The following is a 14,535-nucleotide window of genomic DNA, read 5'->3' as shown; positions in this document are numbered from 1 at the left end:
TTGTCAGTAAAAAAAACTAGAGTGTGAGGCGATAGAAATTGAGAATCGGAGTGTCGTCTTAAGACATTAAGTTTTATATTATCAGTCATCATGATCAAACACCACCAGTATGGCCCGGGTAACTGACAGCAACTCTTATGGTACAGCAGCCAGCAGCACACACTAAATCAATTACTGTAACTGATGTGCACTTCTTAATGCATGACTCACTGTAGACCCGGCCCTGTTAATTCGGTGCCGGTGGTAAGCACCAGCACAAATTAAGCCCTGCCTACAGGTATAAAGGTGCCACTGTTACACCTGCAGGGAGTTTCCACCAACCATGAGTCTGTTAACATAGATCCTGCAGAGTTTCCTGTGTCACCGCCATTCCACCAGGATCTAATTAAAGGGGTTCGAGTTTTACTAGGCAAAGGCCAAGAAGTCTGTTGGGGGGAGGTGTTGAGGTCAGCTGAGTGGCGGCAACAGAGGTTGTTTTATTTTCTAAAATTCTCACTGTCGACCTTTCTATGTCTAAATTTCAGTACATTGTGAAAAGCCCTCTGCTGCAAACCCCACTTCAAAGGGCAGGCTCCTTGCCCTCCTGTCCCAGAGCTGTGGCTGCAGGGAGAACCTATGAGATGGAAGTCCCGGGGTGGAACCCAGGGTGAGCTAGGACGGGACGTGGCTGCGCCGGCTAAAAGTGAAGTTCATAACGGCTGCATTCAGCACTCTGCCTACGGGCGACATGTGGTTTCCGTGCTAAATCCCCATAAATGAAGCTAGAAAACTGCGGTTTTACTCTGGGCTCCCCCACTTGAGCAATGCTTGTGATCCTGGATGAATAACTATTTCCTGCCTCCACCCTGTTGCCTGACGGTAAAAGGGAATTTCTTTAAGCAGAGCCGTCTACTGTGTTTGATGCTGTAAAAATAGCTGGCATCGAAGCGCTTTAATGCACTGGGTTAAAATTATCCAATGTTCACGTCTCTTTCTCTCTGATAATTGTATCAGTTACACAAGATTACTGTTTTTAGATTTTTCCGGAATGTTGTCCCTCGTAATAAAATGTGCAAGTTGGGTCGATAAAGGTTTTTAAAAAGCGCTTGCTGCTATTCTTGCAGTTGTAGAAAGCAGTACACAAACAGGTGTTGGGACCCCCCTTCTCGATGGTTTTCATCGCGTTAAAGATAATTTGAGTTTGCCCCTCACAGTTTTCATCTTGAGCTAGGCGAACGCACGTGCGCTCCTGTAGCAGATACATTAACCAGCTGAACTCCCTACTCAGTTAATTTATTTTGCATTGCTACAACCGCTTTCACAATATTATGGTTTTAGTTTTTTTCAGATTAGGTGTGCCCTCTATAAAGTAAAAGTGTACCTCATTAAATCATCCCTGGTCCGCTCCCCACTCGATGCCCATGCCTACACTTGTTCTCCCCCATTGTTTTGTTATTGCATTATTATAGCGGTTGGCACCCCAGTCGAGGCGCTGGGGTGCAAAGCAACCGTGGCCAGGAGTAGTCCAGCCCGAACTGCTAGACCAGGTCGGTCCCCTCTGAACCGGAACACACTTAACTCCCAAAACTGGAAGGAGGCGCCTGACTTCTCTCAGACTTGCAGCGCTTTTTGTTTCTGCCTCCTTTTGCTCTTCACCTGCTGCCTCGCCAGCTCCTCCCCCCTCCCCTCCCCTTCTTAACCTCTTGCATTCAGAATCCATTGCCTGCTCCTGTCTGCCTTGCTCAGCCCCATCACTCGAGCTGGTCACCTTTGCACATCATTATAGCGATCTGTGCAGGGTGGCGACCTTCTCATCACTGTGCCTCTGTCCGCGCCTCGACGCGTTGTCATGACCTGCGATTTCCTCGTCTGAGAAGTTATGTACTTGCCAATTGCAATCAACGCATTGGGGTTGCAACAACGTGCGATGTTAAAGGTGACGAAGTTGTGGACTTTGCGATGTATTAAACGCGTCACAAAAGGATTCAATTACACTGTCAACCTGAGCGCATCATGAAAATCCAACAGATCAGTACCATCAGCAAAGCACAATAGACCCCAATTATATACATTTGCATATACACACAAGTACATACATATATGATGAGCATTCAGTGAGACCGCCCTCCGTCACAATAGGTAATTACAAGACAAAACACATGGGCAGCTCCAGGGATGCACTTTGCACGAACAAGACCACGGAATCAGCCGCACACACAACATTCCCAGCCCAGGGCACCCCACAAAGGAACATAAATCTCACCAACGGGCTCGCCTGCCCCTTTGTAGCTCCGAACACCAGCTGCCCACGTGCTTCCTCCTTGTGTAACCTCGAGCGCAGGAGGGGGCGTGGCGGGCGGGAGCGAGCGCCGTCCGGCAAAATGAAAATATTTTTATTAATTTATATTTCAGTGACGCACTTGTGCCAATAAAGAGGATTCTGCAGTAAGAAACGGTGCCCCGCGACAAAAAAAAAACGTTAAAACGAAGGCCATTTAAAAAAATAAAACGATTAAACAAGTGAAGGATAACGTCGGGAGCATGCACCTCAGCTGTACGGGCCCACACTCAAAGTCACGCTGCGCGCGTTTCCGTGTGCCGTGAGCGTGCACATCACATCGGACGTCGGGGCTCCAGTGCTCATGGAGAGCCCCGCCTGCTGCCGAGCCTGAGCCCCTGACCCTACACACCTGAGGAGGAAAGACCGGCCTGGAGAGCAGCGGGGGGAGTCCTGAGTCAGCCCGGTGAGTAAGGGGGCTGTTTTTGGTGCATTAGGCTAGCGAGACAGAGATGGGCACTTCGAGTGTGTGTGACTGTGTGTGTGTGCACCCGTGAGCAGGTTGGGGGTGAGGGGGGGTGTGCACGTGTGTGTGTGAGCGTGTGTATGCAGTGTGTGTGTGTGCGCGTGAGTAGGTTGGGGGGGGGTGTATGCAGTGTGTGTGAGCGCGAGACTGAGAAGCATGGCTGGCAATCTGGAGATGTGCACGGCTGGGGGGGTGGGCTGGGCGTGCGCGTTCACGATGTGCAATCGGCGCTCGTGCACCAGTCGACCTCCCTTGAAAGCCGACTCAATAACAATAGGTCTAGCGAGACCTAAAAACGGACACAGCTTACTCAATAATAGAAAAAGTACATGCATTGTGGACACATTATAAAGATACACTAACTCTAACACAGGACTAAATGGGGCAGAAAGTACCATCAGTATGACATTATAGCAAAATACATTTAGAGTAGCACAAACATGAAAGGCACGAGACAATCAAGAAGAGATAGCATATACACCGAAGAGAAACGGTTTATGGGAAGCAAACAGTTCTAGACTAGGAGAATAAAGAGAACGTGAAGGGGGTTATGCAGTGTCTGTATTCAAACTAAAGTAAACAGCAATTTATTTCAAGTTATCCCGACATCAAAGTAAAACCATACCAGTTTCAGCATTAAAGTGTCATACAGAATGAGCATTAAACTACAAAAAGTCCGAAGAAAAAAGGTCTTGAAGAAAACTTCCCCCAAGTAATATAACCAGAAAGAGAGACACAGCTCCTTCCCAGAAGGGAGTAAAATGCCAGATTCCGAGGTCAATAATCAAAAAGGATACCGGCAAGTTCTTCCTTAACAGATGTGAGAACTCTGGTATCAGTGTTGGGTTCTTGCAACTCAGCCTTGAAGACTCTTTTCCCCTAGAGCGGTCACTTGTATCAAATATAGGTTGCCTCTGCTGGAGTCTGAGTCCATCAGACTTCAACTCCTCTCCCATATGTTGACTGTTAACTAACTACCAATTATAATCAACTAAGGTCTGGAAGCTGAAGCAGTAGCTGTCCTCCTTCACCAGCATAAAGAGCTCGGCTAGTGCATGATCCAGTGAGCCCAGTGCTTGGAGCTGCACCAGTAGCATCACCTCACTGTAAGTGTGAAAGCAGCCCAAGTCTCACTGCAGACAACTTCTTTCAACGTGAACAGTCTACCACCCAGAGGGATGCTGCATTCAACAGTTCATTGTTTTGAACTCTCAGATATGTACAGCGATAAAAAAAAAGCTTAGCATTAACGAAGGCACGACAAAAGTAATTGTTGGTGGACACAAAAGTACACCAGGGTAAACCATTCTTGATCGCAAGCCAACCACTTGAGCATGTTTGAAGCTTCAATTACCTGGAGTTCCTCTCACCTCATCAAATGGTCTTTCTGCCTAGAAATATACATACCTTTTTTAGAGGCAAAGTCAATATTATTTCTTGTGGGGGTTCTTGGAGACTGTTTGAAGGCTGGTGATGAAGTACGTTCAGGAGACCCTTCCATGTGACTTCCGAACTGCTGCCGCTTTGATTTGTTACTTGTTGACAGATTTTCTATTGCACTCTTCAGACAATTTTCATTGGTTGTCAGAAACGATTTACAGAACTGCAGAACAGAGAAGTATAATTACAAAGAGGGTTCATTATATAATCACTTTACAGGAAATAACCATACAGTTTAACTGAAAATTCTAGGAACATCCGTGCTTTCCAGAATTAGCAAACCATATAGAAAGTTATACATACGAGGCTAGAGAGTAATTACCTTTTAAACGACTATTGGATTTATATTTTCACCTGGATTACTTCGTTTTTTCGATTTCCCTACGCTTCTGATACATAATATAGCACCATCGATTCTAAGGTCAATAAATGTTATCTAGCTGAAAATCAATTTTTGACTAATTTGGTTTCCCTTTTGGTTTATTAATTCCTCCACCTAGTTCTTAATCTATTCCCCTTAATACCAATCACTTTCCTTACAACTATAACACATTGCTTTGTTTTTATTTTCTTAATTCCAATGCATTTAATTTTTTTGTCAAAGTGTGCCGCTGTAAAGTTCACTCTACTTAATATGGTATTTTGGCTGTTTTTTAATACTGGTATACTGCGTACAATTATGAAACCTTCAAAAGTTAAAGCAGTACTGATTTTTACACTTTTGGATGTAACAATAATCTAACACTTTCAAAATTATGCCAAAAGTTTTATCATACGCTTAAATGTACCTGCCTTGTTTGATGTCTATTTACCCTCTTTTCCCTTCATCCGGCTAGCTCTCAAGAGCAACCATTCATCATGAAGTGTCCTCGCAACCATCCACCATGAGGCATCCTCACACAAGCCATTTCTTGCTAATGGTTAGCCTGTCCTACCTACCACTCCAGAGTCAATGAGAATGTGACCGCCACACATGCAGAACGCATTTGCTTTACAATGGTCACCCCAAAAGAAACAGTGTCTGCTGTCTTCAGTGGTGGAAATTTTGCTGAATTATTTTTGTGCATTCAAATATATTTCTCTTTAACTTGCTTTAATTAGGCACTTCAGACAGAAAGGGAAGAGCCAGCAATACAGCCCACAACACGAATTCGACAAGGTTATGGAAGTAAGCAACCAACCAAAGGGAGCAAGGAAAAGGTTAAAATACATCAGCAAATAACCTTGGATGTCGGATGACATTACGAAACAACAAAAAAAGAAGTCGCCTATGTCACCACAACACCTTAAAACCCAAGAGAAGCTGCATAGGCAACACTAGGATGGTCCAAGGAAGTAGCAACAAGACAGTCTCAAGAGAGACCAAATGATGGAGACACATAAGTTGGCAGCAAATTCTCCTCAAGTGCATCTGCCCTCCTCGAGATCAATATCCCACAAAATAATCTTAGAATGGAGTCCGCATGCTTAATACAGTCATCTCTAACCTCTGCGGTGGTCTTTTTTATGACTGTTACGGACCACTAAATATCTACCAAGGATCCCCACTAGCAACTTCAACTACATTGCCAGCACAAGCAGATCAGCCACAAGATGCGGAGTTACAAGAGGGCTCAGGAGTTCACCTCTATAATTTAAATCGTCCACCAGAGATCCTAATAGAACCACTCACAGAAAAGGACAAGAGCGGCTTTTGCACTATCTTTTATGTGTGAAGAACTTTGAAAAGACCTGGGCTGGAGCACTGCAACTCCACATGTGCAGCAAGTCCCTCAACAGGCCATATCATGGCCAGCATAGGAGAGAGGAGTTGGGGTAATATTTTATACAATAGAGATGGGACGAATTACAGTAATTAAAAAAAAAAATCCCATTCTGAATACTGGAGGAAAGTGTGCTTTCAAATATAGATTGCTACATTTCCTCCAAAGGGCCTAAATTCAAATCTCTACCCCTGCCCAAGACGCGTTTTGGCTTTCGAAGAGAACACACTATATTAAAATATTAATACAGGCTCAAAATTATATTTATATGTGCAGGGTTATTGATACAAGCTCTATAGTCTGAATTTCTGTCACCACATCAATACTCCAATGCCTGACCTGGATAAAGCTGAAGTGCTACGTTTTCAAACCCCAAAGGTGTGCTTGCATCTTTCAACGTCCAAATCGTCTTGGTCTTTAAAGAGCTGACCCATGTGCAAAGACATTCCATCATCCAGGACGAAAACTGCCAACCTTAAGCACTGGGGTGAAACCTAGTTTTCTCATCGTTAGCATAACTGGTGGGAGGAAAGTGGTGGTCATATATTTCATAACCTCTAACTGTCAAGTTTACTGATAAGGAGTGCAACAGGGTCTCAGCAACTTGCCTTTCCTTAGCAGAATGCACAATAAAGGCTTATGCAATAAAGTCGCATTAAAGACTTGTTCCTGAAAGCAACATTTAGATAGCTCTAGATCTCAATCATTATCTATGCTCTATTAAGCCTACTATTCCTAGCAAGATTAGCAATGAGCGCTTGCATTACAGATGATCAATGGGAAAAGAGAAGTAAACAAAAATAATATAATTGCAGAGTCTACAAATCAAGGACCATGGAGCTATTGTACTCTTGTCATTGCAGATGTTGTCCTTTCTGAGGATGTTTAAATCCTCAAAAGTGATGGAGAACTGATTAGGCACACAGGGGATGGCTTTGTCCTTCTGAAGCCCAAAGATTTTAAATGCTGGAGTCTTTTTCACCTTAGTGGTTTGATATCCCTGTGCACTCTAATTTTAGGGGAATGGATTTATCTTAACTACAATTTCCACAATGTTCGGGTTGTGCTGCAAAGTCTGTCACACCGTGTCTGGTGGTGCCTTATATATACAACTTATGTGTGAAAGGAATCTCCTAACACTGAAGGCTTGCGCACTCTTTGCATGAAACTAGGAAGTTTCTTTACATAATCAATCACTGTATAAATAACACTTTCAAAAAGTTTGTCTTCTTATGATTCAATGTTTTTTTATTTCATGATTCTTCTTTCATTATTCACAAAGAAAACGGATAGAAACACTGGCCTTTTATATCAAAGTTTCCATCCAGAGGCCCTAAAGAAACATTTACCAATTTCGCAATTCATCAGACTCAAGAGAATATTCTCTACTCCTAAGAATCTGCCGGTTTCCTTAGAGAATCAAGTGAAGAAATACCGCACAAGAGGATATCCTCAAGATATCCTAGATGGGTTATTAAAGAAAGTACATCGCATGTCAAGAGAATCTTTATTGGTATCTAAAACATCAACAACAGAAAAGAAAACTGTTTGCGTGTTGAAGTTTTCAACCATGGCACATAAAATAAAGAATATCATCAATCACCATTGGCCATTGATAACCACAGAACCAGATTTAAAAGGCCTTTTCAATGATCCCATCACATTCGCATTCCAAAGATCCAAAAATCTCAATGAAATATTGAACAGAAAAACACAACAAAAACACACAAAGGAATGTCTAGATGCGAAAATTGTACTCATAGCAATAATGTAATTATTGGAAATACTTTTCTTCACCCAATGAAAGGTAAAAAAATATCGCTCCATCACTCAAGTACTTGTGACACTAAAAATGTCATCTACGCAATCAAATGTCCTTGTGGCAAGATTTACGTAGGACAAACTGAGAGGAAAATCAAAGTAAGAATGACAGAGCATAAGAGTAACATCAGATTGAAGAATTAAAAATCAACTATTGCAACACATTGGATTGAAGCCAAACACCAAATCTCACAAATCAAATTTACTATATTGGAGGTAGTGCAACAACGCTGTGACACAGATCCACACAAAGCGCGCCTCATGGCTGAATTTTACTGGATAAAAAAACGTAATTCTTTACATCCAGATGGGATGAATGACAGAGTTGAATTTACGTGCTTTTTATGAGCATAGCAGACATTGTATGATGGGCCAATCTTTATCCCCTATGTAATATACTGAATAGGTTGAAATATGTTCATGTAAGGAATGTTATCCTCGAGCCGTTGTATACTGTCACTGATTTAGCATTGGCATTATTTATTTTCTTTTTCATTCACATTTCTTTTTCGTTCACATTTCTCTTTTTATTCTTATTTTGCATTGTTAATCATTAATATTGGTGTTTTCTGTCACGTATCATTCTTCATCCTACTTCACTTGCATGCAGTGCTCAATCTTAAGTTTTTCTGTGAGAGCTCTCATCCACATGACCATCCATTTCATATGTGCATTACACTGTAAATTCATGTCACGATTGCTTTGGAACTTTGTGTATCTTTAATAGTACTGTCACGGATTCGATCGTTTAAACCCTCCCACGTGATCTTCTGTATAGCTTCATTTCCGCATCACATGATACGTGCCCCTTCAGTTTATAAGTAGTTCCATGGCTCATCTCCCGAACGAGTCCGGATTGGTAAGCCCCTCCACGTGATCTTTAATGAAGTTGCATACTCACATCACATGACACACGTCAGTTTAGTAAATACGCAGCCCTTTGGCCAACTTAGATTCCGACACATCCCACTTAGGAAATACGGAAGACGCCGTTTCTCTACCAAAGTAAGTGCATGAGATCTTTGTTGGTATCTTCTATTAGAACCCCGCGCACAATCATTTTTAGACTCCAGCGCACAATCATTTTTAGACATTATGGTCCCGCTTTTGGTTGTTCATGTAATCCAGTTAACGCTGTTGTTTTGACACCCCACGCCTCGTTCCGTTCCCACAATTCAGTTCACAGTCACTGTTTAGCGATTATTCCACCACTTCACTACTCATTCGTTTCTTTTGTTTAAGTCCATTGGATATATTGGTATCCCACTACACCAACATTCAGCTAGTCGATATTTGACCACTCTTACACTTGATTCGTTTCGAAAAATTACCAATGAGATTTTAATTTCTCAGTGTTTCTTGACTGCTGGTGACGATTATAATTTTTTTGTATAAAAACTGCTGGTTAGGTCTCGTAGAGAGACCTATTGCCGTCAAACCAGAAAGCTAACCCAAGGCTCTCAAAAGGCTCTCCTCAAGCGGCGGATTTTCAACAGTTCACGAGAATCCACAAGCTCCTCGTGCACGAGCTCTCGTCAAAGGCAGCCCAGCCTACCTCACACAAGCTTCTCCCAGCAGGCAGCCCACCCCCCTCCTTCTCCATATGGTCGCTCGAGTTGCAGGCAGCCCACCCCCTCCCTCTTATCTGACATCTGCCCCGAGCTTTCTGCCTATCAGCCTCCCTCCCACCTCCCCCCTAATTGCTTTAATTTTCACGGCCTCAAGGCCGTGAGCTACTTCAAAGACATCCGCTCCACAGCTAATCAGCCTGCCCACCCCCACCCTGTCTGATAAGGGCTGACTGTATATCTCTTGGGTGCATACAAATGCAACCCTGCATTATTTCCTTTTACTCTGCCCTTTATTAGTTTAACCTTTATAAAGTGAAAGGTGCATGGCTGTATGTACTTGTCCACATGTAGCCCCAGCCCTGTATTTATGCGTGCAAGATTAATGCTATTCATTCTTGATACCTTGTAGCAGGGATTAACATAGCCTTGCCACGTTAGAGGTTGCAGAGGCCCCGTCTGTAAAGCTGCAATATTGCGCGCCTTTGTACCTTGTAGTGTGAACACCTTTGTGATTCTGACGGTTGCAGTGCCCTGCCATGTGCTTTGTAGCTGGATTGTTTATGATTTAGCACAATAGTTGTAAGGCAGCTGTTTCCTTTGCAGTTGCGATGGATTTTTCCCTGGCCCACGTGTTAATGCATGTTTGATGCGCCAGCATAGGTAATGCGTGAACTGTTGCTTTTTCCTTAGTTTAAAGCATGGCAGTTTCTGGAACAATATAGGGCATTTCGCGTTTACTTGATCTGTATCACTTTTACCCCTTAATTGTGATGCAGCTGTTTCATTTTGCAGCTGCGATAAAAGGTGCCCTGGCACACGTGTTAATGCGTGTTGGAGGCAGCAGCATTGGTTATTTGTACCTGCGGCTTACTATTAAGTCAAATGCCTTGAGCGGCTATGAATAATGCCAAAGGTTGTAGCACGTTTTTTGGGCCCTTGCGTTATGTTATAGAGGGGCTATGTACTGTCTACGCTTGTCTCCCAGGCTCCTCACAGTGCCATATGTCCCCAGCGCCTCACACTGCTTTTCAATATGTCCCGTGCCCCTCACGCTATCCGGCTCCTCGTGTCCATGTGGCCCCTCAGTGCCTACCCGTTCCTCACTGTGTGTGTCTGCGCAACCCATGGCCTCCATTATTGTCATTAAGCGCATCGCTTGCCGTGCTTGATCGCAATCGCGATCACTTTCACTTTTGCGGCCGCTTTGATGTTTTAACTGAGACACGTGGCAAATGCTTGTTGCGTATTTTATTTGCTTTGAGTTTACTTTTGTGTGTTTTTATTTTTTTTGTGGCTTTGTAATCATGTCAGACGGGTGTAATTTTCCTATGTCAAAATAAATACAGTACTTTTTAGTGATACCTTCCATGGATGAAATACCTTTCCCACCACAAACAAAAGAGAGTGTCCTGTTAGAGTTGTAGGAACCAGGAGGAGAAATTTCGTTTTAAATATCGTGGCAATGTCTTTTTATCACGCAGATGTGTCAGGAAGTATGGTCTGTTTCATCTATGCGCCACTGACAGAGCATCTTCGACCCGCAGCTCGTGGGGATCTCTCAGAGGAGCCTAGGCTTCACACAACTCAACGCCATACCCTTCTTGTCCTTTCTCCCACCTCCCTGATCCAGTTTGCTGGATTGGGCCCCTTTGTGAACTCGCAATAATGCAAATGCTACTTACCAGTATGCATCTGTTCTTGGCATGTAGGGCTGCTGACATTCATATCTGTGCATAGATCGCCGCCTAGTGTTGGGTCCGGATGATTGCACATTGTTGTCCTGGAAGAGTCTTCGAAGTATCACGAGATAGGTGGCTCCTCCCCTGGACTACAGTGCGCATGGGCATCGACTCCATCCCCAGATTGTTTTTAGCCATTGTGGCCGAGATGGAGTGAACTCTGTGAGTGATGACCATGCTATGAAATGTATGTAAACACTGCAGCTGCTACAGGCGCCGGGGAGGAGGGCGGGCGATATGAATGTCAGCAGCCCTACATGGCAAGAACAGATGCATACTGGTAAGTAGCATTTGCAGTTTGAGGCATGTGGGCTGCTGAATTCATATCTGTGCATAGAATACATAGCAGTCCCTCCATTAGCGGCGGCCGCCCGTGCCAGCTGCAGCAGTTTGGAAAAGTGTCTTGAGAACAGCCTGCCCTACAGCTGCCTGCTGTTTGGAGTGCACGTCTACACAGTAATGTTTAGTAAATGTATGTGTGGTAGACCATGTGGCTGCTCTACATATGTCCTCTAAGGGAATGTTTCCAAGGAAGGCCATAGAGGCCCCCAACTTTCTGGTGGAGTGGGCTCTCGGTGGAATAGTAAGAGTGCGTTTAGCTTTCGCATAACAGATCTGAATACATTTCACGATCCACCTAGCAATACCAGCCTTGGAAATAGCGTTACCTTTGTGGTGTGACGCAAAGGCAACGAAAAGCTGCTTAGTTTTTCTAAAATCTTTGGTCCTGTCAACGTAATACATCAGGGCCCTTTTGACGTCAAGGGTGTGGAGCATCCGCTCCGCCAGTGACTCAGGATTTTGAAAAAACACCGGCAACTCAATTGTTTGGTTTATGTGGAACTGAGACACAACCTTGGGTAGAAATTTAGGGGTAGTGCGGAGTACTACCCTGTTAGCATGAACCTGGAAGAACGGCTCCTGGATTGTGAGGGCCTGCAGCTCACTAACCCTACGTAGCGATGTAATTGCTACTAAGAAAGCCACTTTCCAAGTCAAGAACTGAAGTTCGCAGGAGTGTAGTGGCTCAAAGGGAGGACCCATCAGTCTTGTAAGAACCACATTGAGGTTCCATTCTGGAGCTGGTGGGGTCCGTGGTGGAATGACCCGTTTGAGTCCTTCCAGAAAAGCTTTGATAGCAGGCACTTTGAAAAGTGAAAGGTGCTGTCTATTTTGGAGGTATGCGGCCATCGCAGACAGGTGAATGCAGATAGAAGTATATGCCAAATTACACTGGTACAGATGGAACAGGTAACAGATGATGTTCTGAATGGAAGCATCTAGTGGATTAATGTTGTGGTTTGCGCAATAAATGACAAACCGCTTCCATTTGGCCGCATAACAGGCTCTAGTAGTGGGCTTTCTTGCCTCCCGAATGATGTCCATACAATTGGGAGGAAGGTTGAGGTAGCCAAACTCTAGGACTTCAGGAGCCAGATCGCCAGGTTGAGCTGTCGCGGATCTGGGTGCTGAATGTCGCCATGGCTCTGCGTCAGAAGGCTGGGTGTGAGATGAAGCCTTTGATGCGGTACCACGGACAGTTCCAGAAACGTGGTGTACCATGGTTGGCGAGCCCACGTTGGAGCAACTAGGATGAGAGTCATCGAGTGCTGCCTGAGCTTGCGTGCCACCAGCGGTATCAGGGGTGCTGGGGGAAAAGCGTACGCAAATTTGCCTGACCAGTTCATCCATATCGCATTGCCCTGCGATTGCGGGTGTGGGAACCTGGCGGCGAAGCTTTGGCATTTTGCGTTCTCCCTTGTGGCGAACAGGTCTATCTGTGGATGACCCCATCTTTGAAAGTACGGCTGGAGTACCGATGGATGTAACTCCCACTCGTGCATCTGGTGGCTGTGCCTGCTGAGCAGGTCCGCCATCTGATTGTTTTTGCCTGGGAGGTGTTCCGCCATGAGGAAGATGTTCCTCTGAATGGCCCACTTCCACATGCTCTGAGCCAGATGAGACAGCTGCGGAGAGTGTGTTCCTCCCTGTTTCTGAATGTAGTACATGGCGGTCATGTTGTCCGTCCCGATCAACACGACCTTGTTGCACAGATGTACTTTGAACGCCTTTAAGGCCATGAAGATCGCCATCAGTTCCAACACATTGATGTGCATCTTCTTCTGCTGTAGAGTCCATAGTCCCTGCACTGTGTAATGGAGTACATGCGCTCCCCAACCCTGGAGAGAAGCGTCCGTTGTCAGGATAATCTGTGGCACAGGCTCCTGGAACGGTCGGCCCTTGCAAAGGTTTTGTGGATTCCACCAATGCAGAGAGTTGTATGCCCGACCGCTCACCAACACTAGGTCTTTCAATTGCCCGTGAGCCTGAGTCCACTGACGTGCTAAGCACTCCTGAAGCGGGCGCATATGTAGTCTCGCGTGCGGGACAATGGAGATGCAGGAGGCCATCATGCCTATCAACTGCATGAACACTCTTGCTGGAAGCGAGTGCTGAGGTCTGAATCTTTGGATCAGCGACTGAATGCTGGCGATTCTCACTGAATTCGGCTGCGCAGTGGCCGTCAGAGTGTTTATGGTCGCCCCCAGATACTGCCGTATGTGGGCGGGCTGGAGATGGGATTTTGGGTAATTCAGTGAGAACCGCAGATCGTGCAGAAGGTGAATAGTGTGGGACACGTGGTCGGCGCACTGCTGGTTCGACTTTGCCTGAATGAGCCAGTCGTCCAGATAGGGGTAGACGTGGATGTTTTGACGTCTTAGATGCGCCGCCACCGTTGCTAGGCACTTCGTGAAGACCCTGGGCGCCGTGGTGACCCCAAAAGGCAGAACCTTGAACTGGTAGTGCTGGTTTTGAATGGTGAACCGCAGATATTTTCTGTGTGAAGGATGCAGGGGAATGTGAAAGTATGCATCCTTGAGATCCAGAGTTGCCAGGAAGTCCCCTTGCCGAAGCAGTGGGAGAACCTGCTGCAGAGTGAGCATATGGAAATGTTCTGACAGAATGTACAAGTTGAGAGGTCTGAGGTCTAGGATGGGCCTGAGGGATCCGTCCTTCTTTGGAATGAGAAAGTACAGGGAGTAAACCCCTGTACCCCTTTCTTGCAGTGGAACGAGCTCTATTGCCCCTTTTTGCAGCATGACGTTGACTTCTTGCTGCAACAAGTGCAAGTGCTCGCCAGACATAGGACGGCTTTTTGGAGGTATGTTGGGTGGAGTGGATGTGAGCTCCAGACAATAACCGTATTGGATAAGAGATCTGACCCACCTGTCCGTGGTGATGGACTTCCACACGGGCAGGAACCGCTGGAGTCTCCCCCCGACCGGTGTTGCGTGGTCGGGGGGCAGTGACAAAGCGTCACTGTTTGCTGGCGGTGGAGGACCTGGAGCTGTTATTTCCACGTCCTCTGCCTTTGACGTTGTTGCCACGGTATCCACCCCGACCCTTGTTGGTATAT

General features: G+C 45.3%; 1 protein-coding gene across 1 annotated transcript in view; it reads right to left on the bottom strand.

The window, feature by feature from the left end:
- Window positions 1-14,535, bottom strand: part of EFCAB7 (EF-hand calcium binding domain 7) — a 413,197-nt gene that overhangs the window by 229,202 nt on the left and 169,460 nt on the right. The window contains 1 exon segment of the mRNA XM_086953570.1: window positions 4,191-4,386. Within this exon segment, the coding sequence (XP_086809696.1) occupies window positions 4,191-4,386 (196 nt within the window).

The sequence above is a fragment of the Lissotriton vulgaris genome, chromosome 1_1, assembly GCF_964263255.1.
Source record: "Lissotriton vulgaris chromosome 1_1, aLisVul1.2, whole genome shotgun sequence".
NCBI lineage: Eukaryota > Metazoa > Chordata > Amphibia > Caudata > Salamandridae > Lissotriton > Lissotriton vulgaris.
The sequence above is the reverse complement of the archived record's forward strand: the minus strand, read 5'-3'. Positions and strand labels throughout refer to the sequence as shown.